Source organism: Equus asinus, chromosome 22, assembly GCF_041296235.1.
Source record: "Equus asinus isolate D_3611 breed Donkey chromosome 22, EquAss-T2T_v2, whole genome shotgun sequence".
Lineage (NCBI taxonomy): Eukaryota > Metazoa > Chordata > Mammalia > Perissodactyla > Equidae > Equus > Equus asinus.
In genome coordinates, this window is record NC_091811.1 from 20291969 (window position 1) to 20314213 (window position 22245).

The 22245-nt window shown below is 35.4% G+C and overlaps 1 protein-coding gene across 3 annotated transcripts in view; it reads right to left on the bottom strand.

Annotated features, from left to right (window-relative positions):
* LOC106837426 (alpha-2-macroglobulin-like) overlaps positions 1-22245 on the bottom strand; it is an 88227-nt gene that overhangs the window by 41389 nt on the left and 24593 nt on the right. For all 3 annotated transcript variants that reach the window (XM_070494340.1, XM_070494342.1, XM_070494341.1), the window contains 12 exons: positions 17548-17715; positions 16992-17073; positions 7053-7170; positions 6221-6449; positions 5126-5252; positions 4738-4859; positions 4167-4218; positions 2458-2541; positions 2011-2187; positions 1692-1779; positions 681-837; positions 288-362 (listed from right to left, as the gene is read on the bottom strand). In XM_070494340.1, coding sequence (XP_070350441.1) covers positions 288-362; positions 681-837; positions 1692-1779; positions 2011-2187; positions 2458-2541; positions 4167-4218; positions 4738-4859; positions 5126-5252; positions 6221-6449; positions 7053-7170; positions 16992-17073; positions 17548-17715 — 1479 coding nt within the window. The remainder of the gene's footprint in view (positions 1-287; positions 363-680; positions 838-1691; positions 1780-2010; positions 2188-2457; positions 2542-4166; positions 4219-4737; positions 4860-5125; positions 5253-6220; positions 6450-7052; positions 7171-16991; positions 17074-17547; positions 17716-22245) is intronic.

Consider the following 22245-nt stretch of genomic DNA (forward strand, 5'->3'; position numbering starts at 1 on the left):
AAATCACTCTTCTTTTAAAAAAAATTACTTTCTAATTAAAATGTAAACTAATAAGGGCAGGGCTAGAGCCCTTGTGTTTTAGGATGAGCTCTGGCACATAGTCCAGGTCTTTACTGAATAAGTGAATCCTCCTTGATGAATTCATTAAAGTTCCTATTGTTTTGTCAAATGCATCAGCATCATGAAGAAGGAAAGCTGTCACTTCGCTTTTAGAGGAGCATTATTATAACCATAGGTCAATGGATTCATATCAATCTGGGAAACTGAGGACATAATGTGGTGCCTACAGTGACTGGGAGAGGAATCTCCAGAAGGGCAATGGTGATATAGGTAGAGAGGGTCACTTCATCTTCTACTCCACCCTGTAAGTATAAGAGAGGGAAAGAGAAATTATTTCTACTTCAGAAAACTCTTTGAAGATATCCACTATCCTCCTGTCAGTCCTTTCACTTGCATGGTTCCTTGGAAGTTCTCATCTATATCCATCCCCACTCCCAGCCAAGATTCATTTCTTTTTCCTCATGTGGGTTTATTTCCCCACCCTATTGCCGTCTCATACTCCCCAGTCCTTTCCTTCAGGAATTCCCATGTGCTTTCTTCTTATGTACCTTCACCCTTGGACAAATTGCCATGGATTAGTGAGATCAGGAGGCTCAGAACTAGCTTACAAAAGCAGTCACCTTAATGGCATTGTTGAGCAGTGACCCAGAACTCTTGAAACAGCCATCGTTCTTCTGCTTGTTGGAGAGCCAGGTAAGGGCTTGGGTAATGTGTGTTTCATCGATGAAGATGAAAGCTCGAGCCTGAGCAAGAGACTTGAGCACAAAGGCTGTAAGCCTGATGGAGGAAGAAGAGTGGGGGGATGAGGCCACTTGTTTTCGTGTAGCACCTTTACATGCACAGGCTTCGTGGGGACGGCTCAGCACTCATGGAGTCAGTATGAGGAGCTCTGAGTGCTTAGAGCTGGGGAATCTCTCTTTGTTACTCCAGGACACTGTTCACTGTCTTTGGGCTCTATCTGCTGTCAATTCACTATCGAGTGGTTTCAAATGATCCTTACTTTCTTGTTCACTTTCTCATTGCTTCACAGATTCAGGCTCCATCTTCCTTTTTCAGGTGGTTGACTAAAACATGTGCGTGCTCATGCTAGGTTTTCTCCCTTTCATGGATTTTCTATTGCAGATGAGAAAAACCGTCTCTTTTGCAGCTCCTGCTATATGAATCAACCTCTTGGCAGTGTTTTCTGCCTCAAAAAATTAAATACTCTCCCTCCACACCTTCCTTCCACCAATCTCCTTTTCATTTATTACCTCTTATTTGCCTGTGTGTTTTGTCTTAGAGTGTGAAGAATGGCTGTAGCCTTTCTAGTCTCAGTTTCTACCATCTCTGGATGCTGGAAGATAACTTAAAGTGCCAGATTTTTTACTTATGATGAGTCTTAGACATGAAAAAGAATAGTTTACAGTGTTGAATCCAAAAGGCATTTCTCAGTCAAGGCAGATAAACTTTGAGATGAGTCTCACTTCTGCCACTAATTATTTGTGCAACCTGATGATGCTTACTTAATAATACTAGGCATAAGTTTCTACCTCTATAACATGAGGTTCATAATATGTAATTTGTAGAGTTTCCATGAGGAATAAGAAGTGTAATGCTTGTACAAAGTCTGTCATATGGGACCCTTTTCTTACCACGTGTTGCCTTTCTTCTTGCCATGTTGGTCCCCAAAGGCACTATAGGAGCCATCTCTGTGTTTGTAGTTCAGCTGCCTCTGATAACCTGGAACAGAAGGTTCAGATGGTCCATGAAGTACCAGTGACACAGCAGAGAAAGAGAAGTTTCCCAAATGTGCAAGCAGATGCCAGAGAAGCCAGAGGTCACTGACATGCCCTAGTCTCTCGGGCATGCAGGACCCACCAATAACACTGCTTTTCTTGCCCAGTGAATGTGAAACCTATTTGTGGAGAGAATATTTACCATAACAAAGTGAAGTTTCTGTCTTTTACTCACCAGCATTGAGATAACCAATGGCCTTGGACTTGATCTCCTGAGTCAGCTGATGGGTTTCATTCAGATATTTGAGTACATAGATATTAGGAGCAAAGAGGACCATGTTCTGTTCTCCACAGCCATAGGGCATCTGGAGGAGATTTTGAGTGTTTTTTATGGCAGAACCTAGTATGTCACCTGGAAATGAAAGATGAGAAGTCAGAACCACTATAACTGGCTAGTATCATTAAAGACATTCATATTAGAGTCACATCTGAAAGATAGCTGACTTGAAGGAATTATAACTAGAATGGAGGGTCAGGTCTGCTGGAAACCAAAAAGAAATTGAGGGAAGAAATAGAGATATGAGAAAGAAGTTGAAAAGCTAAAGTGCAGTTAAAAGTAATATTTGAAAAAAAGCTGAGGGGTGGTGGTTGTACCAAGTTCTTCAGAGGCCAAGTGACTCACCCAAAACGGAGAAAGAGGCTCTGGCTGATTCTTTCACTACTTTTGATGGGAGTTTCAGAGACAATTTTTCAGATACTCCAACATCTAGGTAAACAAACAAATCAGACCCAAGAGGATTTATCAATGATGTCTGCTTTTCTGAAAAGTCCAGGGCCAGTGGTTTTAGGAAGGCAGGTTAAACTTGGACTTGTTACTTCCTCAGAAAATGTCCTTGATTCTAATATTCCAAATTTACATTTCCTGGTATTGAGTGGCTTTCCAAGCTATGTCTCATCATCTTTTATTATCCATTGCACTGCAGCTATCCAAAAGAAAGCTCCGCGTTTTCTGTGATATATGATTATCTACTCCTATTGAAGCCTTCTTAAAATGTTTTAAAGCCATATGAAGCTAATGCGTTTTTTTTTGCCTCGAGTTTTAGCTTATGTATAAGTAGACATCCAACATGTAAGAATAACTGAATGCTTAAAGTAAATATGATTCTTTACCGTTCTAGGGTACTTCTGTCAGTTGCTATGATTTCAGTAGATTTCCCTAGCTACTCAAGGATATTACTTTCAAGGAAGTCCTTGATATGAGTGTGTGTGTGGGAGGGGTGGTAGGTAGATTAGTTTGTAGTGATAAAGTCTCATGAAAGCAGAATTTACCACAGTAAGGATATATCCTTTATTATTACCAAGTCACTAAGAGTCAGAATAGACTTGTCGGCACCAAGAACAACAAAGTCTACTCTTGGAAATTTCAGAGATAAGCAAATCTCATTAACCTCCAGTGACTCCCTTCATACCTCTACCTTTCACACAAAAATGTTTTATGATTTTCAATAATTATAAAACAATTTTCTCCAATGTACTACATGCAAGTATGATGTTAGTTTGTCAGTTTTGGTGAAATCATTTGCTTTATCTCACCTCTACTATAAGTTTCTTATCACAATAGATTTTAGTTCATGAACTTACTTTATAATGAAAAACTTTAATCAAAATTATTCATTATTTCAACAAATATGTACTGAGCAACCACTTTGTGCTAGTTATTGTTCTAGACACTGGGAATACAGTTATGAACAAGAATAGACAAGATTCCTGCCCTTGTTAAGTTTGCATTCAGTGAAAGATTTATCTTTTATGATAAATTCCTATCATATCAAATGGCTAGTTCACTGTTATGTATACAGTGGTAAAAGAACAAATAATGTCACAAAAAGGAGAGAAAAAATACTATGACAACCATATTTTCATGATTTGGTACAGTTTATGTATGAAATGTCTTTTACCATAAAAAGCTTAGATTTTACATAAGCTCTAAGATCAGAAATATATGTCCCTTCACCACATCTTCTGTATATTATTCCCATTAGCTTGATACATTTTGACTCTGACTCTTCCTAGCTATTCCTGAGGTCCCTTTTGAAGCCCTGCTTGTGCTGGATGAAGAGGTTCCTGTACTCTAAAGAAAAGAGCTACAAGTGAGGAACGAGTATGTCTCAGTTGAGTCTCGTTGTGCTGTTAATGGCTACGTTAATACAGTTAAGAACCTTGATCCTATGGCACTCAGTTTCTTTCTTTGTCTAATGGGCATGAGGTACTTGATGTCCTGGCTTTCTCATGGGAATATTGCAAAAATCAAATGAAACGATTTGTGTGAAAAAAATTTGTTGTAACTTAAAATGCTATTATCTTCTTATCACTGTTTTGAATGACTCTTACCTGAAGCACAGAGTAAGGAGTTGAAGGCATATTCCTTCTTGATTCCTTCAGGCTTGTGTGGAAAGAAGGAAAAGTCAGAGATGAGAAGGGACTGAGCATCCAAGGGAAAAAAAAATAATATGAGTTTTGAGAGGGGATCTAAAGCTTCCTTACTTGTGAGTGATGGGCTTGAGTTAGATAATTTCTAATATCTATCACAGCAGTAAAGGCCTAAAAGTATGAGATATTTGAGGAGCCTAGGTGATAGAAACAAGAATAAAAAAAGATAAGAGGAAAAAAGAGAGAGGGGTCATGGGAACAGAGGGGAGAGGTGCAAACTAAGGAAAAGAAATAGGTACAAAATATATCTAGTCCGACTTTTAGCTAATGGGAAAATAGCTAAATGGCAAGTGGAAAAACAGAACAAAACACTGACTTTATTTTAATGCATGGACTTGTCATATGCTGTGAAATATGCTGAGTTCATGTGTTATCCTATTAATTCTTTTTTACCCAAAGATCAATAATAAAGTCAATAATACTACCGTTTCCTGGACTCAGTATGGCTATCAAGCAAGTCAGGCTTACTCACCTCAACTAATAGAAGTTTGACAACTGTATCTTTCCTCCCAATTTCAGGAACCACGGCCACTTCATTACCACAGAGCTCTGAGGACTGTAGTGTTTCTGCACTCACAGAGAAATTCACATTCCCTGAAAGAAAGGACCTATAGATCAGAGCTTAGATGTCCCAGGGACTTGGTACTATTTAAGTCCCCAATATCTACAAGGTGTCCTATGTTTTGTGAGCTCTTCAAAAGCTTGCTCCTTATGTAAGGGGCTGGCAAGTACAGGTACAAAAGAAGCAACAGCTGGAGTCTTCTGCTTGTGGGGCCCAAAAACGAGAACCTAATTTAATGAACCTTCATATATTCATTATGTTTGAGTAGAGAGCGTTCCTTCAGAGAACTTTCACTCACCTAGTGATTTGGGAGTTACCAGCCAGGACACAGTTTGCCTCCCATTTGAACAGAGGCAGTAAGAATCTTGGTCTTTCTCCACTGGGATAGCCATAAAGTCAAGCGAGGCTTCCAGCTGCACACTCACCTGTAGCCCCACATGGGACAAAGCAACACATGAGATAGGAGTTTAGAAGGGTAACAAGTTGAGGTATGTGATGGGGCAAGTGAAAGAGCCTGGAGTGAATTTTGGTGTTAAAAAGACACTAGGAAGAACACTTTTGGAAAGTATGGGGGAGAAAATGACATAAGCTGCTACTATATACATTAAAAAATTATATAGACTTCATATAGAACATATATATATCTATAAATATTTTCAATATAAATATATGTATTTGTCTATTTTTTATATAGTAAGTTTTTTGGTGCCAGTAATGGAGGATAGGAAAAATCTACAACAGCATGTTGTCCTGAGGAAGTTTATCTACTGGTTTGGACTCATGAGAATTCTCCCAGCTTACTGTGGGGCTGTAGTCCAGTTGGAGTTCCTTCCTTTGTTTTTTTTTTTTTTTTCATTTTTTAATCCACACACTCATGCATTCACTCAATTAAAAACATGTTGCAAGTTTTATGTATATAAGGCACTTCTAGGATATAAGTGGCTCCTGTCCTCAAGGTGTTTTTGGTTGCAGGACATAGAAGATGCCAAAAAGAAGAATTATGTTACACATGGTTAAATGTGATGAGAGTTAGAGGTTAAGAAAGTGTCATGGGAATTTAGAGGAAGACTTAGAAAACCCATGTAAAAGGATTGAACGGTACTGATTCTTATGTCATTTTTAGGCACTCAGCCTAGATTATAATAAAATATTTTTGAAAACTTTAGAAATGAAAGAAAATTGAGATCTGGAGTTTGCAAGCAATAGTTTCACAATCAGTGTCATATATTTTTGGGAAAAAAAATGCCAGTTATGTCCCTTCTAACTTAGAACCTGATTATTATTGTTGCGGTAATATATGCAACCAGAGTTAGGGGATAGTTCAGTGATCTGGAAGAGGTGTTATGGGCCAAGTGCAATCTTTTGTTCATGCTTAATTTGGTAAGGTCCTTACCCGGATGCATTTGGGAAGGTAGTTCAACACAGTGGCCTTGAGTGTGAAGGCTTCTCCACGGATCACAGAGTAGGGCATTGTGAGTTCCAGGAAGAAAGGCTGAAAGGCTTGGAGAGAGGCAGTTGGAGAGAGACCAAGTCCAGCACCACTGGACAGGCAGAGGGCCCCTGCCTTCCACTCAGTGATGGTATCGGGGACTGTTGCTCCTACTTCGGCCACACCTGATGAGCTGGGGAGGATGGCAATGTGAAGAACAGAAAGTAAGCAAGTGAATTGGTTATTTCCAAGATGGTAACTGATGAGTGTGACCCAATGTCATACTTTTGAGTCCTCTCAAAAAAAAAAGGTATAGAAATTAACACTGTAATCAGGGCCCAAGATGGAAAAGTAAAAGGTATTTCAATGGTTCTGTTTCCCTAACCACAGTCATGCCCCCTACACCACCTCAAAATCTGTACTACCATTAGAAATCTGACTATGGATTTGAAATTGTCATTGAACTTCCCTCTCTAAAATACCATTTGACAATTTTATAAATTATAATTCTAAAAATGGTTTATTCCCTGTAGGATTGCTTCAAGTTTGCTGTTCAATGTGTCCTTGAACGATGTTAAACATGAGAAAGCTAGATTATAATTAGTTACCATGTTAATTTTCTGGAAGTGCCAGGAATACAAATATGTCTCTAATTAGTGAGTTAATATAATTAGACCAGTTTTATAAATTAGCCTGGTCCTGCCTTGAAATGACAGAAATTAATTAGAAAAATAGTTGAAAATAATGAAATCATGTTTTCACATCCAAAGCAAATGCAAAAATGGAAGTTACTCACTTTACCACTACCAAGTCCCAGATCCAGGTTTCAGGGAAATAGTTTCGCACAGTCTCAGTAAATGGCTGTACCCGGAAATTTTCAATCACCTCATTATATTCCACAAAAGGAAGTGCCACTATGAATATTGCAATGGAAGAAAAGAATACACTGTTCTGAGAAAGATATTTCCATAGAATGTGACATGTATGAATACAGTTACATACTGACGTTTTGGTCAATGATGAACCACATATACGATGGCGGTCCCATAAGATTAGTACCATATAGCCTAGGTGTGTAGTAGGCTATACCACCTAAGTTTGTGTAATACACTCTGTGATGTTCACACAATGATGAAATCACCTAACAACACATTTCTCAGAATGTATCCCCGTCATTAAGTGACCTATGACTGTAATGTGGCTAAATATTTAGTTTTCTTGCTAAAATTAAAGTGTTAAAACAATTGCACTGGAAACAATGTGTTGAGTCACACATTTTTTGGATGGGTAGAATCTATGTCAAAAGTAAAATGGTGAAACTAAGGGGAAAGTATGACCTAGTGAAGCTGGAACTGAAAGGAAAAATGGTGGATATCTTTTGAGTTGGGGTAGCTGGGGAGGGCTTCCAAAAAGAGGGTGTAACTTTCACCTTAGAAGGAGGCAAGAACCATAAGAATGCCCTTCAGGCAACATACCACGTGGCTGTGATAAGAATCATTTGAATAACAAATGACCAGAGCTGAACAACACCAACACTATTATTAGCAGAGAAATTCTTGCAATGTTTTTCTTTCTATAGATCCATAGAATCAAACCCAATGTTTTTCTTTCTTTTTTTAAATTAAAAAACATTTTTATTGAGATATTATTGACAATGTTATGTTAGTTTCAGGTGCACAGCTTAGTGATTTGATGTTTATAAACATTACGAAACGATCATGACAATAAGTCTGGTTACCATCTGTCCCCTTATAAAGCTGTTACAATATTATTGACTATATTTCCTATGCCATATATCATATGCTCATGGCTTATTTATTTTATAACTGGAAGTTTGTATCTCTTAATCCCCTTAACCTATTTCACCCATCAGCTTCCCCTTTGGCAACCACTAATTTGTTTTCTCTATCTGAGTCTGTTTCTGCTTTGTTTTGTTTGTTAGTTTGTTTTGCTTTTTAGATTCCACATATAAGTGAAATCATATGATGTTTGTCTTTCTCTGTCTGATTTATTTCACTTAGCATTATACCCTCTAGGTCCATCCACATTGTTGCAAAAGGCAAGATTTCATTCTTTTTTATGGCTAATATTCCATTGTGTATGTGTGTATGTATGTATGTATGTATATGCACAAATATATATCACATCTTATTTATTCATTCACTTATCAATGGACACAGCTTGTTTCCATATCTTGCTATTGTAATTAATGCTGCAATGAACACAGGGGTACATATATCTTTTGGAATTAGTGTTTTCGTTTTCTTCAGGTAAATACCCAGAAGTGGAATTGCTGGATAGTATGGTAGTTCTATTGTTAATTTTTTGAGGAACCTTGATACTGTTTTCCATAGTGGTTGCACCAATTGACATTCCTACCAACAGTGCACGAGGGTTCTCTTATTTTCACATTCCCACCAACATTTGTTATTTGTTGTCTTTTTGATAAGGCCATTCTGACATGTGTGAGGTGATATTGTATTGTGGTTTTGATTTGCATTTCCCTGATGGTTAGTGATTAGTTGAGCATCTTTTCATGTGCCTGTTGGCTGTCTGTATATCTTCTTTGGAAAAACATCTATTGAGGTTCTATGCCCATTTTTTTTTTATTTTTATTTTATTTTTTCCTTTTTCTCCCCAAAGCCCCCCGGTACATAGTTGTGTATTCTTCGTTGTGGGTTCTTCTAGTTGTGGCATGTGGGACGCTGCCTCAGCGTGGTCTGATGAGCAGTGCCATGTCCGCACCCAGGATTCGAACTAACGAAACACTGGGCCGCCTGCAGCGGAGCGCGCGAACTTAACCACTCAGCCACGGGGCCAGCCCCATCTATGCCCATTTTTTAATTGTATTGTTTATTTCTTTGATATTGACTTGCATCAGTTCTTTATATATTTTTAATATTAACTGCTTATTGGATGTATGATTTGCAAATATTTTCTCCATTCAGTAGGTTGCATTTTCATTTTTTTGATGATTTTCCTTGCTGTGCAAAAGCTTTTTAGTTTGATGTAATCCCATTTGTTTATTTTTGCTTTTGTTGCCTTTCTCTGAGGAGACATATCTGAAAAAATATTGTTAAGACCTATGTCAAAGAGCTTACTGCCTATTTTTCTTCTAGGAGTTTTATGATTTCAGGTCTTACATTCAAGTCTTTAATTTATTTTGAATTAATTTTTGTATATGGTATAATATAGTGGTTCAGTTTCATTCTTTTGCATGTAGCTGTCCAGTTTTCCTAACACTGTTATTGAAGAGACTTTCTTTTCCTCCTTGTATATTCTTGCCTCCTTTGTCATAGATTAATTGACAATATATGCATAGGTTTATTTCTCCGCTCTCTATTCTGTTTCATGGATCTATGTGTCTGTTTTTTTGCAAGTACCATACTGTTTTGATTACTATAATTTTGTAGTATAGTTTGAAATCAGGTAGCATAATACCTCCAGTTTTGTTCTTCTTTCTCAAGATTGCTTCGTTGGGGCCGGCCCTGTGGTCAAGAGGTTAAGTTCATGTGCTCTTCTTCAGTGGCCCTGGGTTTGCTGGTTTGGATCCTGGGCGTGGACCTAGTACTGCTCATCAGACCATCCTGTGGTAGCATCTCACATAGGAGAGCTAGAATGACTTACAACTAAGATATACAACTAAATACTGGGGCTCTGGGGAGCAAAAAAAAAAGAGAAATATTGGCAACAGATGTTAGCTATGGGCCAATCTTCCTCGCCAAAAAAGCATTAAAAAAAAAAAGATTGCTTTGGCTATTCAGAATCTCCTGTGTTCCCATATAAATTTTAGGATTCTTTGTTCCAGTTCTGTGAAAAATGCTATTGGAATTTTGATAGGTATTGCATTGGATCTGTAGATTGCTTTGGGTAGTATGGACATTTAACAACATTAATTTTTCTAATCCATGAGCATGGTATATCTTCATTTATTTGTGATATCTTCAGTCTTTCATCAATATCTTGCAGTTTTCAGAGTACAGATCTCTCACCTCCTTGGTTAAATTTATTCCTAAGGATTTTATTCTTTTTGATGCAGTTGTACATGGGATTGTTTTCTTAATTTCTCTTTCTGATAGTTTGTTATTAGTGTGTAGAAATGCAATAGATTTATGTATATTAATTTTGTATCCACAACTTTATTGAATTCATTTATTAATCTAATAGTGTTTTTTTGGTGGAGTATTTAGGGTGTTCTGTATATAGTATCATGTCATCTGTGGCTAGGACTTCCAACATTATGTTGAATAAAAGCAGCAAGAGTGGGAATTCTTGTTTTGTTCCTGATCTTAGAGGAAAGCCTTTCATCTTGTCACTATTGAGTGTGACATTAGCTGTGGGTTTGTAATATATGGCCTTTATTATGTTGAGGTACGTTCCCTCTATACCCACTTTATTGAGGCTTTTTATCATAAATGTATGTTGAATTTTGTCAAATACTTTTCTGCATCTATTGAGATAATCACATGATTTCTATTCTTCATTTTGTTAATGTGGTGTATCATGTTGATTGATTTGAGGATGTTGAACTATTTTTGTATTTATGGAATAAATCCCACTCAGTCATGGTGTATGAACCTTTTAATGTACTGTTGAATTCATTTTGTAAACATTTTCTTGAGGATTTTTGGTCTATGCTCATCAGGGATATTGATTTGTAATTTTCTTTTTTTGTGGTGTCTTTGTCTGGTTTTGGTATCGGGGTAATTCTGGCCTTGTAAAATGAATTTGGAAGCATTCCTTTCTCTTCTATTTTTTGGACAGTTTGAGAAGCATAGGTATTAACTCTTCTTTAAATGTTTTGTAGAATAAACCTGTGAAATCATTTTGTCCTGGACTTTTGTTTTTGGGGAATTTTTTGATACTGATTCAATTTTATTGTGAGTAATCAGTCTATTCAGATTTCCCATTTCTTCCTGATTCAGTCTTGAAAGAGTATATATTTCTAGAAATTTATCAATTTTTTCTATGTTGTCCAATTTGTTGGCATATAATTGTAGTAGTCTCACGATCCTTTGTACTTCTGTGGTATCTATTGTAACTTCTCCTTTTTCATTTCTGATTTTATTTATTTGGGCCCTCTCTCTTTTTTTCTTAATGAGTCTGTCTAAAGGTTTATCAATTTTGTTTATCTTTTCAAAGAACCAGCTCTTAGTTTCACTGATATTTTTCCTTTTTTTTTTTCAGTCTCTCTATCATTTCTTTCTGCTCTGATCTTTATTATTTGCTTCCTTCTATTAACTTTGGGCTTTATTCTTCTTTTTCTAGTTCCTTTATATGTAAGGTTAGGTGGTTTATTTGAGATTTTTCTTGTTTCCTAAGGTAGACTTATATCATTATAAACTTCCTTCTTAGAACTGCTTTTGCTGCATCCTATAGATCTTGGAACATTGTGTTTCCATTTTCATTTGTCTTAAGGTATTTTTTTATTTCATCTTTGATTTTTTCATTGACCCATTAGTTGTTTAGTAGCATGGTTTTTAGTCTCCACGTGTTTGTGTTTTTTCCAGTTTTCTTCCCATAATCAATTTTTAGTTTTATAACACTGTGGTCAAAAAAGATTCTTGATGTGATTTCAGTCTTCTTAAATTTATTGAGCTTGTTTTGTGGCCTAACATGTGATCCATGCTTGAGAATGTTCCCTGTGCACTTGAAAAAAATGTATATTCTGCAGTTTTTGGATGGAATGTTCTGCCTATATCTATTAAGTTCATCTGGTCTAATGTGTCATTTAAGGCCACTGGTTCCATGTTGATTTTCTGTCTGGATGATCTAGTCATTGATGGGAGTAGAGTATTAAAGTCCCCTACTATTATTGTCAATTTCTCCCATTAAGTTTGTTAATATTTGCTTTATGTATTTAGGTGCTCCTCTGTAGGGTGAATAAATATTTACAAATGTTATATCCTCTTATTGGATTAACCCTTTTATTATTATGTAATATCTTTCTTTATCTTGTGTTACAGCCTTTGTTTTAAAATTTATTTTGTCTGATATAAGTATTGCAACTCCAGCTTTCTTTTTATTTACATTTGCATGGAATATCTTTTTCCATCCTTCTACTTGCAGTCTATGTGTGGCTTTAGATCTGAAGTGAGTCTCTTGTAGGCAGCATATAGACTTTAAAAATGGGTCTTGTTTTTTTATCCATTCAGCCATGCTACATCTTTTAATTGGAAAATTTAGTTCATTTACATTTAATGTAATTGTTGATAGGTATGTGCTATTGCCATTCTGTTAATTCTTTTTGGCTGTCTTTGTAGTTCTTCTCTATTCCTTTCTTTTTCTCTTCCCTTGTGGTTTGATGACTTTCTTTAGTGTTATGTTTGGATTCTCTTTATTTTTTGTGTATCTACTATAGGTTTTTGTTTTCTGGTTACCATGAGGTTTGTATATATTAACCTATATATATAGCAGTCTACTTTAAGTTGATAGTTGCTTAAGTTTGACTGCATTCTAAAAACTCTACATTTTTACTCCCTCCTCCAAATTTTTGGTTTTGATGTCATATTTTACATCTTTTTATTTTGTATATCCCTTAACTAATTATTGTAGTTATAATTTTATAATATAGTTATAAATTGATTTTACTACTTTTGTCTTTCAACCTTCATACTAGCTTTATAAGTGGTTCATCCAGTACCTTTACTAAATATTTGCCTTTACCAGTGAGATTTTCTCTTTCATGTATATTCTTATTTCAAGTTATGGTCTTTACTTTTCCTCTTAAAGAAGTTCCTTTAACATTTCTCGTAAGGCTGATTTAGTGGTGATGAACTCCTTTTGCTTTTGCTTGTCTGGGAAACACTTTATCTCTCCTTCAGTTCTGAATGATAACCTTGCTGGGTAAAGTATTCTTAGTTGTAAGTGTTTTCCTTTCAGCATTTATGAATATATATTTGAATATATAATTTTGAATATATCATGTCACTCCCTTCTGGCTTGTAAAGTTTCTGCTGAAAAATCCTCTGAGAGTCTTACGGGGGGTTCCCTTGTACATAACAAGTTGTTGTTTGTTTTTCTTCTTGCTGTTTTTAAGATTATCTCTTTAACTTTTGACATTTTAATTATCTTGATGTGTCTTGTGGATCTCTTTGGGCTCATCTTGTTTGGGACTCTCTATGCTTCCTGGATGTAGATGTCTGTTTCCTTCCCCAGGTTAGGGAAGTTTTCAGCCATTATTTCTTCAAGTAAGCTTTCTTCCCCTTTCTCTCTCTCTTCTCCTTCTGGGACTTCCATAATGCAAAGGTTATTACACTTGATATTGTCCCAGTGGTCCCCTAGACTGTCTCCATTTTTCATAACTCTTTTTTCTTTTGCTGTTTTGGTTGGGTGATTTCCACTAACCTGTCTTTGAAGTTGCTGATCTGTTCTTCTGTATCATCTATTCTGCTGTTGATTCCATCTACTGCATTTTTTATTTCAGTTATTGTATTCTTCAGTTCTGATTTATTCTTTTTATATTTTCTCTTTGTTGAAGTTTTTGCTTTGTTCATTCATTCTTCTCCTGAGTTCAGTGAGCATCTTTATGACCAGTACTTTGAACTCTTTGTCTGGTAGATTGCTTATCTCCGTTTAGTTTAGTTCTTTTTATGATGTTTTGCTTTGTTCTTTGTTTGGAAAATATTTCTTTGTCTTCTCATTTTGCCTAATTCTCTGTATTTGTTTCTGTGTATCAGCTAAATCATTTACCTATCCTGGTCGGGAAAGAGTGGCCTTATGTAGGAGATTTCCTGTGGGGTCCAGAAGTGCAATCTTCTCTGGTCACTTGGGCCAGGGACTCAATAGATGTCCCCTGTGTGGGCTGTGTGTGCCCTTCTGTTGTGGCAGGGCTGTGGCTGTGGTGCATTGGTGTGCGAGGCTCACTCTCAGACCAGCTGTGGGGTAGAGTCACAACTTCTGGGGCATGTTGCTGGGCTGTGCTGGCCCCCTGCCCATCTGCGAGTCATGTTTATGACTGCTGTGGCTAGTTGGCGTGCTGTCAAACACAATATTTTGACATCTACTTTTAATTCATATAAAAAGCAAGAAAAGAAAAAAGCACGAACTTTTGAACCAAAAAGAGACAAAAGGGAAAAGTTCCCCTCAAATATATTCCTTTGGTAGGGCAAAGGAAAATCATGACACCAGAATCATTACATTGGCTTTGAGTTGTACTGGCAGGAAATGAAAATCCTAGAATTAGTAACAGAGGTTCTCTGGCCTGCATTTTCTCAGAACATGTACACGTATAGATTCAGCGTTAAGGCCTTTAACAAAGTATTTCCTTCATAACTTGACTTATTTTCAGAAATAACTTGGAAAGAGCAGATATAACAAAAAGATTCTATACAGAGATTGTTTCCCCATTCCTCTCTTGTTTTGAAATTTTTGCATTTGTACAGCTTCATTTCTCTAGATATTCTACCATGGCCACTGACCTCTTAACTTGGCCTCTGACTTTCTATTTACCTTTCATTCTTCAGTGTTTTCTAGTGCCTCAGTTCTCCACTCAGTAGCTTAAGTATCTGCAGATGTACTGGCCAATTTATCTATTACATACAGTAGGCACAGTGCCTAGGCCTCTGAAACATTTAGGGATCCATGAAAATGTTTTAATTTCTTTTCAAATCAAGATGAAAAAATGAATACAATCCAGCCTGAATTATATTTGTCTTTATACCAACATAGTTGTAAAACAATTTTTAATATTTTTTAATGAAAGTAGGGACCCACAAAGGCAAGAAAATCTGGGGCTTAAGAAAGTCTTAATGTATCCTGCATGGATGCCATATTTTGCATATTAATTTTCAATTTCTCCAGTTTCTCCAGACCACTGCCATTAGCAGCATATTACAAGCCTTAGTTTATAATTTGTAATAATTTTTACAACCAGTTAATCTTCCTCTGTAATATGATCACTTTCCTTTTCTTCTCTTATTATCTTCCACTAACTATGTTACTTTGGTTTTCCTGTCCAATTCTCTTACAATGTCCAGTCTTATGTATTATTGTTGCATGAAAAATGGCTAACTCCTTTGATAATAACTTCCTAAGTATTTCTCCCAAATACTTTTTTTTAGCTTTTTTCTTCACCAGCTAAATGTGACCCTTAACTTATCAAATCAAGTTCGGTGCCTTGTTGTCCATAAAATAGTGTCAAATGATTTTCTATTTACTGTTCAAGTAGGATCAAGATGAGTAATTTATCTTACCCTCATAAATACTTTAGATTATCTTCACTATTCACAGACAGAAAGCACTAAATTAACACGTTCATTTTCATGCTTAAGCTATATCTGTATCTTATTATTTCTATCACTCACTAGCTCAGCTTTTTCTCCCCCTTCACTGGGCTTGGTACCTCTATGATTGTCTTTCTTTAGCTGACCCTCAAGAGCAAAGTTATCTACACCATACATGTCATGTGCACATGTAATATGTGGTTTCTCTTAAAGATGTTTAAGCAATGTTTTCTCAAGAAATTTCCCTAGGGATTTCAGATTATCTCATACTACATCATTCTATGTTTAATTCTCATTAAACATTAATGAAATATATAAATCAAAATAATTCTGGTAAACTCGCATACCCTAGAAAATTTCTTATATTGAATATAATCTCTTCTGGCCTTGGACTCCCATTATTATTTTCTTTTCATTTATTCTTTATCTATAAACTTGATCATATGTGTATCCTTGTGATCCAATCATTTTGAGAAGCACATGTTCAAAATCTGTATCATCTTCTGTTTGAAATGCATTTTATACTTTGAATGCATTTATTTTATTTTGGAATAGAGGAATGATGTTTTGAAAACAGGTTGGCTGTGCTATGAGTTTATTTATAGACTAGCACTTTAAGTTTGGTTAGAAATCAAAGACTATAAGAAACAATTCTTTAAGTAGTTGTTATCCTAAGACTATATTGTAATCACATCACATAATATCTCATATGAATATCTCACATCATATTAATGTAAAATGTAATAAGGAAATTTCGAGAACATTTATTTTAATTCCCTCATTTTACCAAACAAAATTGAGGCTGAAAGAAGAGAATTGACTTGCCGCAAGCCACACATCAGGATTTTTGGCTCCTAATTGAATTTTTTTTCTTACTATGCCAATGAAAATAATTTATTGAAAGACAATATTTTGGAGAATGTTGAAAAGGGTGGGTAGAATCAGAAAGGAAAATGTTTGGTTGTGAACTCTGAAAATAAATAACCTGAGAGTAAGACTGAAGTTTTAAAAAATTGAAGACGTGGTTAGAAAATAGAATGACTACAGGGTGCTTCATTTGCAGTGCAATTTGACTTAAAACTTTTTTCTTTTCCTTTGTTACTCTTCCCTTTGCCTGAAATGTCTTTTTTTCTTTTCTCCTGTCTCTCATGCATTGTCAAAATTCTCTTCCTTCCATATGACACATCTCTTCTATGAAAAATTTTCCGACTCCCCAGAATTATTCTTGTTTGTCCACCTATTATAGTAATTTTTACATTTTACCTTACTGTCTATCGTTTTGGTTGTTGGGTGGCAATGTAGTGTTCACCTCAATCAAAAGAAGTGGCTCCAGTTCTCGCTGTTCCACTTACTATCTACATGACTTTGGGCAATTAATTTGGCCCATGTAATCTTAGGTTATTTCTCCTTGGTGTGGACAATATGCTTGCTCAACCATTTCATTTTCATCATCTTTGCTAAATAGTTAACATTTCCCTTAATACAAAACTTAAACTAATTTGTTATTTTACCTGGAGGTTGGTGAATTATATCATCAGGGCAAAATTTGGGATGTTTAATCTTCAAGTTGGTGAATACCTTTAAGTCCATGCTCTGGAAAGAAAACGATTATCAAATCAAACATAAGTATTTAAAATTACATAAAAACCCCCCTTTGTATAAAAAATTATGATACCCAATTAATAACATTATAATTTTACATAATCAAGAAGAGTAATAGAATACTTGATGCAGTAGTGTGATAATAGAAATTTATTCTTTGAAGACTTTTCAAATTTTGTTCCTCATATCCTTTAGCATAGCAAAGCTGAGCATTGTAAAGTTAGTGTTGTAAAGCCACAGAGGATGTTGAAAGGAACACAAGATTCATCAGAAGTGTGTCTTGGCCTCGGCTCTGCTATAATTAGCTATGTCACTTAAGCAAGTCACTTAACCTATGTTTCAGATTCCTCAGCAGAAAAACAATGACTCAGAAGGGGCACTTTCTAATATTCTTTATTAATATAGTATTCTATTAATCTTAAATAATTCACAAGGCAGAATATTAATGGATAAAATGGGCTTTACCCTCATGAAGCTGTAAACATCTTCTTCATTGCTGTGTGACACTGAAGAGTACATGAGTCCATCAATAGAGACATTATCATGTTTGATACAGTCTTTTTGGTCCTCTTTCTGCTGATTTGAACTATGAATGAAGTCAGCAAAATCCTTCGCAGGTAGCAGATTATATAACTATAAAAAATGAGGAAAGAGGGGGAAAACTCTTTCTTGTCTTTTCTTGAATGATACTCACTGAAAAGAAAAGAGCCAGTATGATCACTACCAATTATTTCTCGAGTGTATCCATGATCTATAAAAAAGATTTGTAGATATTTTCTTTTGAACAGTGTTTTGTTCTAAAGGTGTTTACCATGCTCAAGAAAAGACTAAAAATATTCCAAGTACCCAAGACTAACAGGAACATTAAGAGAGAGCTCAAAGACAAATTCTGTACCTTATGTTTGAGAGAGATATTATTTCTAATAAAATTTAATGTAAAATTTAAATTCAATAATATATGTTTGTAATATCATATAACTCAGTCAGTAATAGACTTTCACTATGTGAAAGAGTGAAACAAGTTTTGTGAGTCTTATCCTCAAGAAACACATAGATTTAGTTAGGTTTGTAATCTAAATAGGCAGAAGGTAATCTTGCCACTATTAAAAGGATTATATCCACCTACTTTTACCCTTACGTATAGGAAAAATGAACTCCTGTTCTAATGGGAAATAAATCATCACTTGTCATCTGTCTATGTCAGATCAGTGTAATCCAAGACATTATTCATGGTATGTGAAGTCTACCATTTTTTTATCCAATGATGATCCAAAAGTCTCAGTTATTTCATAAATGCTCAAATATAAGATGTGATTTTCTGTTTTCCACCAAATTATTGCTCAGAAAAGAGAATTTCACCTTATATTTTAGTAGTCTTTACAACGTTTTTCATAGTATAGAACCTTCTCTCAAATACTTTATGTCCACCTAAGTTGTCTGAGATATGGCTCTAGCTGGTCATCTTACCTCAAGCCACTAGTAGTACTCATTCACATAAAAATAAGCTGTTTGGGTGTTTTACTTTTCATTCTTCATATAGGTGTATATTCATGATCTTCACCATATAAACATTTACTCTATTGCTTTTTAGAGACTTGATTAGAGCAATAATTTTCTCAAGGACTACTGAGAAATGTAGCTATTTGTTGAATAACTTGAATTATGCAAGCTAAGAATTGTTTATTGCTTTTTACATGCTTAACAAAACAGTCTGGCTGGCAATCCATTAGTGTTACACAGACTTCCCGCGTCCAAAGAATAGTCAAAAAATTTGCATTTCCACTTTTGAAAAATGCGAAATCTAAAAATTTCTCTTTGTGTAACCTTCTTGATAGAAAATAGAGACTTAAGATTCAAAGTATTTTATTCCTAAGAGATGTAAAAAGTCAGACTAAATTGAAATAAAAATGAAAAGTCAAGATACAAAATATTTGATGGACTTTGAGGTTATTATGCTAAGTGAAATAAGTCAGACAGAGAAAGACAAATACTGTATGATTCACTCATATGTGGAAGATAAACAAACAAGCAAACACATGGATACAGAGACCAGGTTAGCGGTTACCAGGAGAAAAGGGGGTGAGGGGAGGGTGAAAAGGGCAGAGGGGCACATGTGTATGATGATGGATGGCAACTACACTTTTGTTGGTCAACACAATGCACACGATTCAGTCTATACAGAAGTTGAAATATAATGATGTACACCTGAAGTTTATACAATATTATAAACCAATGTGACCTCAATAAAAAAATAAATAAAATAATAAAGTGCCATATCTTAGACAATTTAGGTGGAAATAAAGATGATATGCTCTGGAAAATTATTAGATAATATAATATCATCAAGTTGAAGACACTGGCATCAGAAATTAATGCGAAGAGTTTGAATAAAATTGTTTCATGAAATGTAAGAGTGGGAAAAACCATATTTCTAAATTAGTAAATATTTTAATGTAATGTTGATTTTGAATATGTGTGGTTAAATAATATCTACAAATTATAAGTGGATATTGAAATAACTTATCTATGATTATCAAGGTTTATAAATTTAAGTTGGCAGAGTTTTTTCTTTTTTGGTTTCTTTTCATTAAGAAAATATAGAATCAATATATATCCCAAGTCACCTTATATTTGGCATTCAGACATGTCCCCAGGCACATGACTTTAGTGGTTATTCCACTAATATGATGGGGAGTATTAATAAGAACAGAGATACAAATGTGCTGAAAGATGTACCCTAATATTAGGAGGAACCAATCAATGGCCCAAAGATAGCTCCCAAAGAGAAAGTTCCTCATCCCATATTCTCCATTGTCATTTATCTCAAGGGAACTTTTTGCTGCCATAATGAAGTCTCTTTTCCTTTGTGGACTATTTTTATGCTTTTAGGAGTCACTGATAATGATAGGTAAGGATTGGAAAGAATTTGGGGGATAGCTTTAGATATGACAATACTTAAACGAATAGATAACCATGGAAATAATTTTATGTCAGCAGTCGTCAGTGTGATAGCTACAAATTGAGATTGTCTGTTGTCTGACTCATGTTATACTACATCATACACACACACACACGTGCTTCAGTCTTAACTATGCATAAACAGATAATGATCATCAGTAAATTTTCCAACATAAATGATAGAGACCAAAACAAGCTGACAAAACAAAGTCAGAGGAAACAATGGCAATGCAGAAAGCAAAAGAAAACTCCAAAAGGAAAAGAAAAACCCTATAATATCTTCATAGAGATGGAAAAAGATATTGCATCTATGAAACAAGAATATGACACTCTCAAAATAAAATAATCAGAGAATAATAAGTAACTTTGAAAATTAGGGATGAGAAACCTAATTTAAAACAAAATCTGTAAGTGATAAAAAGTAAATTTTGAGGAAATCTCTCAGAAAGAAAAAGAAAATAGGAGAGAAAAGATAAGAATATTAGAGGATCTATCCAGGAGATCCAATATCTGACTAGCAGGAATTTCAGACAAAAAGAGCAGAGAAATTGAGAAGAGAAAATAAAAAATAAAGAAAATTTCTGGGAGCTGGCCCTGTGGCTGAGTGGTTAAGTTCACGTGCTCTGCTTTGGTGGCCCAGGGTTTCGCTGGTTCAGGTCCTGGGAATGGACACGGCACTGCTCATCAGGCCATGCTGAGGCAGCGTCCCGCATAGCACAGCCAGAAGGACCTCCAACTAGAATATATGGCTGTGTGCTGGGGAGCTTTGGGGAGAAGAAGAAAAAAAAGAAGATTGGCAACAGTTGCTAGCTCAGGTGCCAATCTTTAAAAAAAAAAAAAGAAAATGTCCTAGAACCAAAGGATATTAACCTCTAGATCAGATTTTTTAAACTTGGGATCCACAGACTCGAGAGGGGTTCAGGGTTAGAATCTAGAGGTTTGTAAGTTTGGATGGGAAAACTACATCTTTATTTTCTTAAATATCTAACTGAAATTTAACATTTCTTTCAATTATTAATCTAAGTTACAGGCCACAGGAGTGTCAGCAGTACTCATGACTTTGTTACCAACAGAAATCATGGATATTTTTATATTATGTTATAGTTGATCAGATATCTTGAAAAATTATCTACACTCATCACTTCTTCAAAATTATAGTAGCTATTAAACAAGTCTTTGATTGCTATCTTCCCATATAAAAATACTTATGCAACATGGCTGGCCAACATTTAGGCAACTCTGCACCAAGTTATCTTTCAACCACTGAACACTGAAGTTGCACGTTCTTGCACTGGTGACCCTGACTTTACATGGCTTTCCAGTAGTTCCTATCCACAATTAGTTGTTAGCCAATATGTGGAAGGATGTGAGTTAAAGATAACCCCATGGTGTAGTGTTGCTATTTAGGCTAAGACATGACAGTGTCCATATTTACTCATATTCAGCACTTGCTAACTCATATGTTAGATGAATTGTGTTATTTAATGTGATAATAAAGAAGCACATATGTTACTTCATCAAATAAAAATATTTTGAAAATTGTACTTCCTTTTGTATTCCTATGTATTTTATTTTATGCATTTAAACAATATTCATAGCCTTCACCAGACTGTAGTCAGTGTCCATGGCTCTCAAAAAAGTTAGAATCTATGCTCTTGATTGAAATAACTCATTGAATGTTCAGTATAATAATGTCCATCATAATAAATGAAGCAAGACCCTTCCCATGATTGTGGCTTCTCAGGGCACCAGACATAAAAAAAGATTTTGAAAGGTTCCAGAGAGAAAATAAAGAACAATACAAAGTACAAAGACAGAATTAGAATGGCATTGTGCATCTCAGTAACAATTTTGGGATCTAGAAAGCCATGGAGCTAATGTCCTCAAAACTCTCTGTGAAAATGATTACCTAACTAAAGTTCTTTACTAAGTCAAAGTATTAATTAATTGTTAGGGTAAATAAAGAGATTCACAGTTCCCAAAAAAGTTTACCTCCCATGCCCTCTTTCTCAGAAAATTACTGAAGGATATGCCCTCCCAAAAGGAAGAAGCAAACGAAGAAAGAAGTCCTGGGATCTGGGACACAGTAGGCCAAACCAGGAGAGCTTTGAAGGGGATCTTCAAGGATGAGAGTGAGCAACAGGCCTTGAAAACAGTCAGTCTGGAAAAGAGAAGAGATGGAGGGCTCCAACAGAAAAAAAGAAG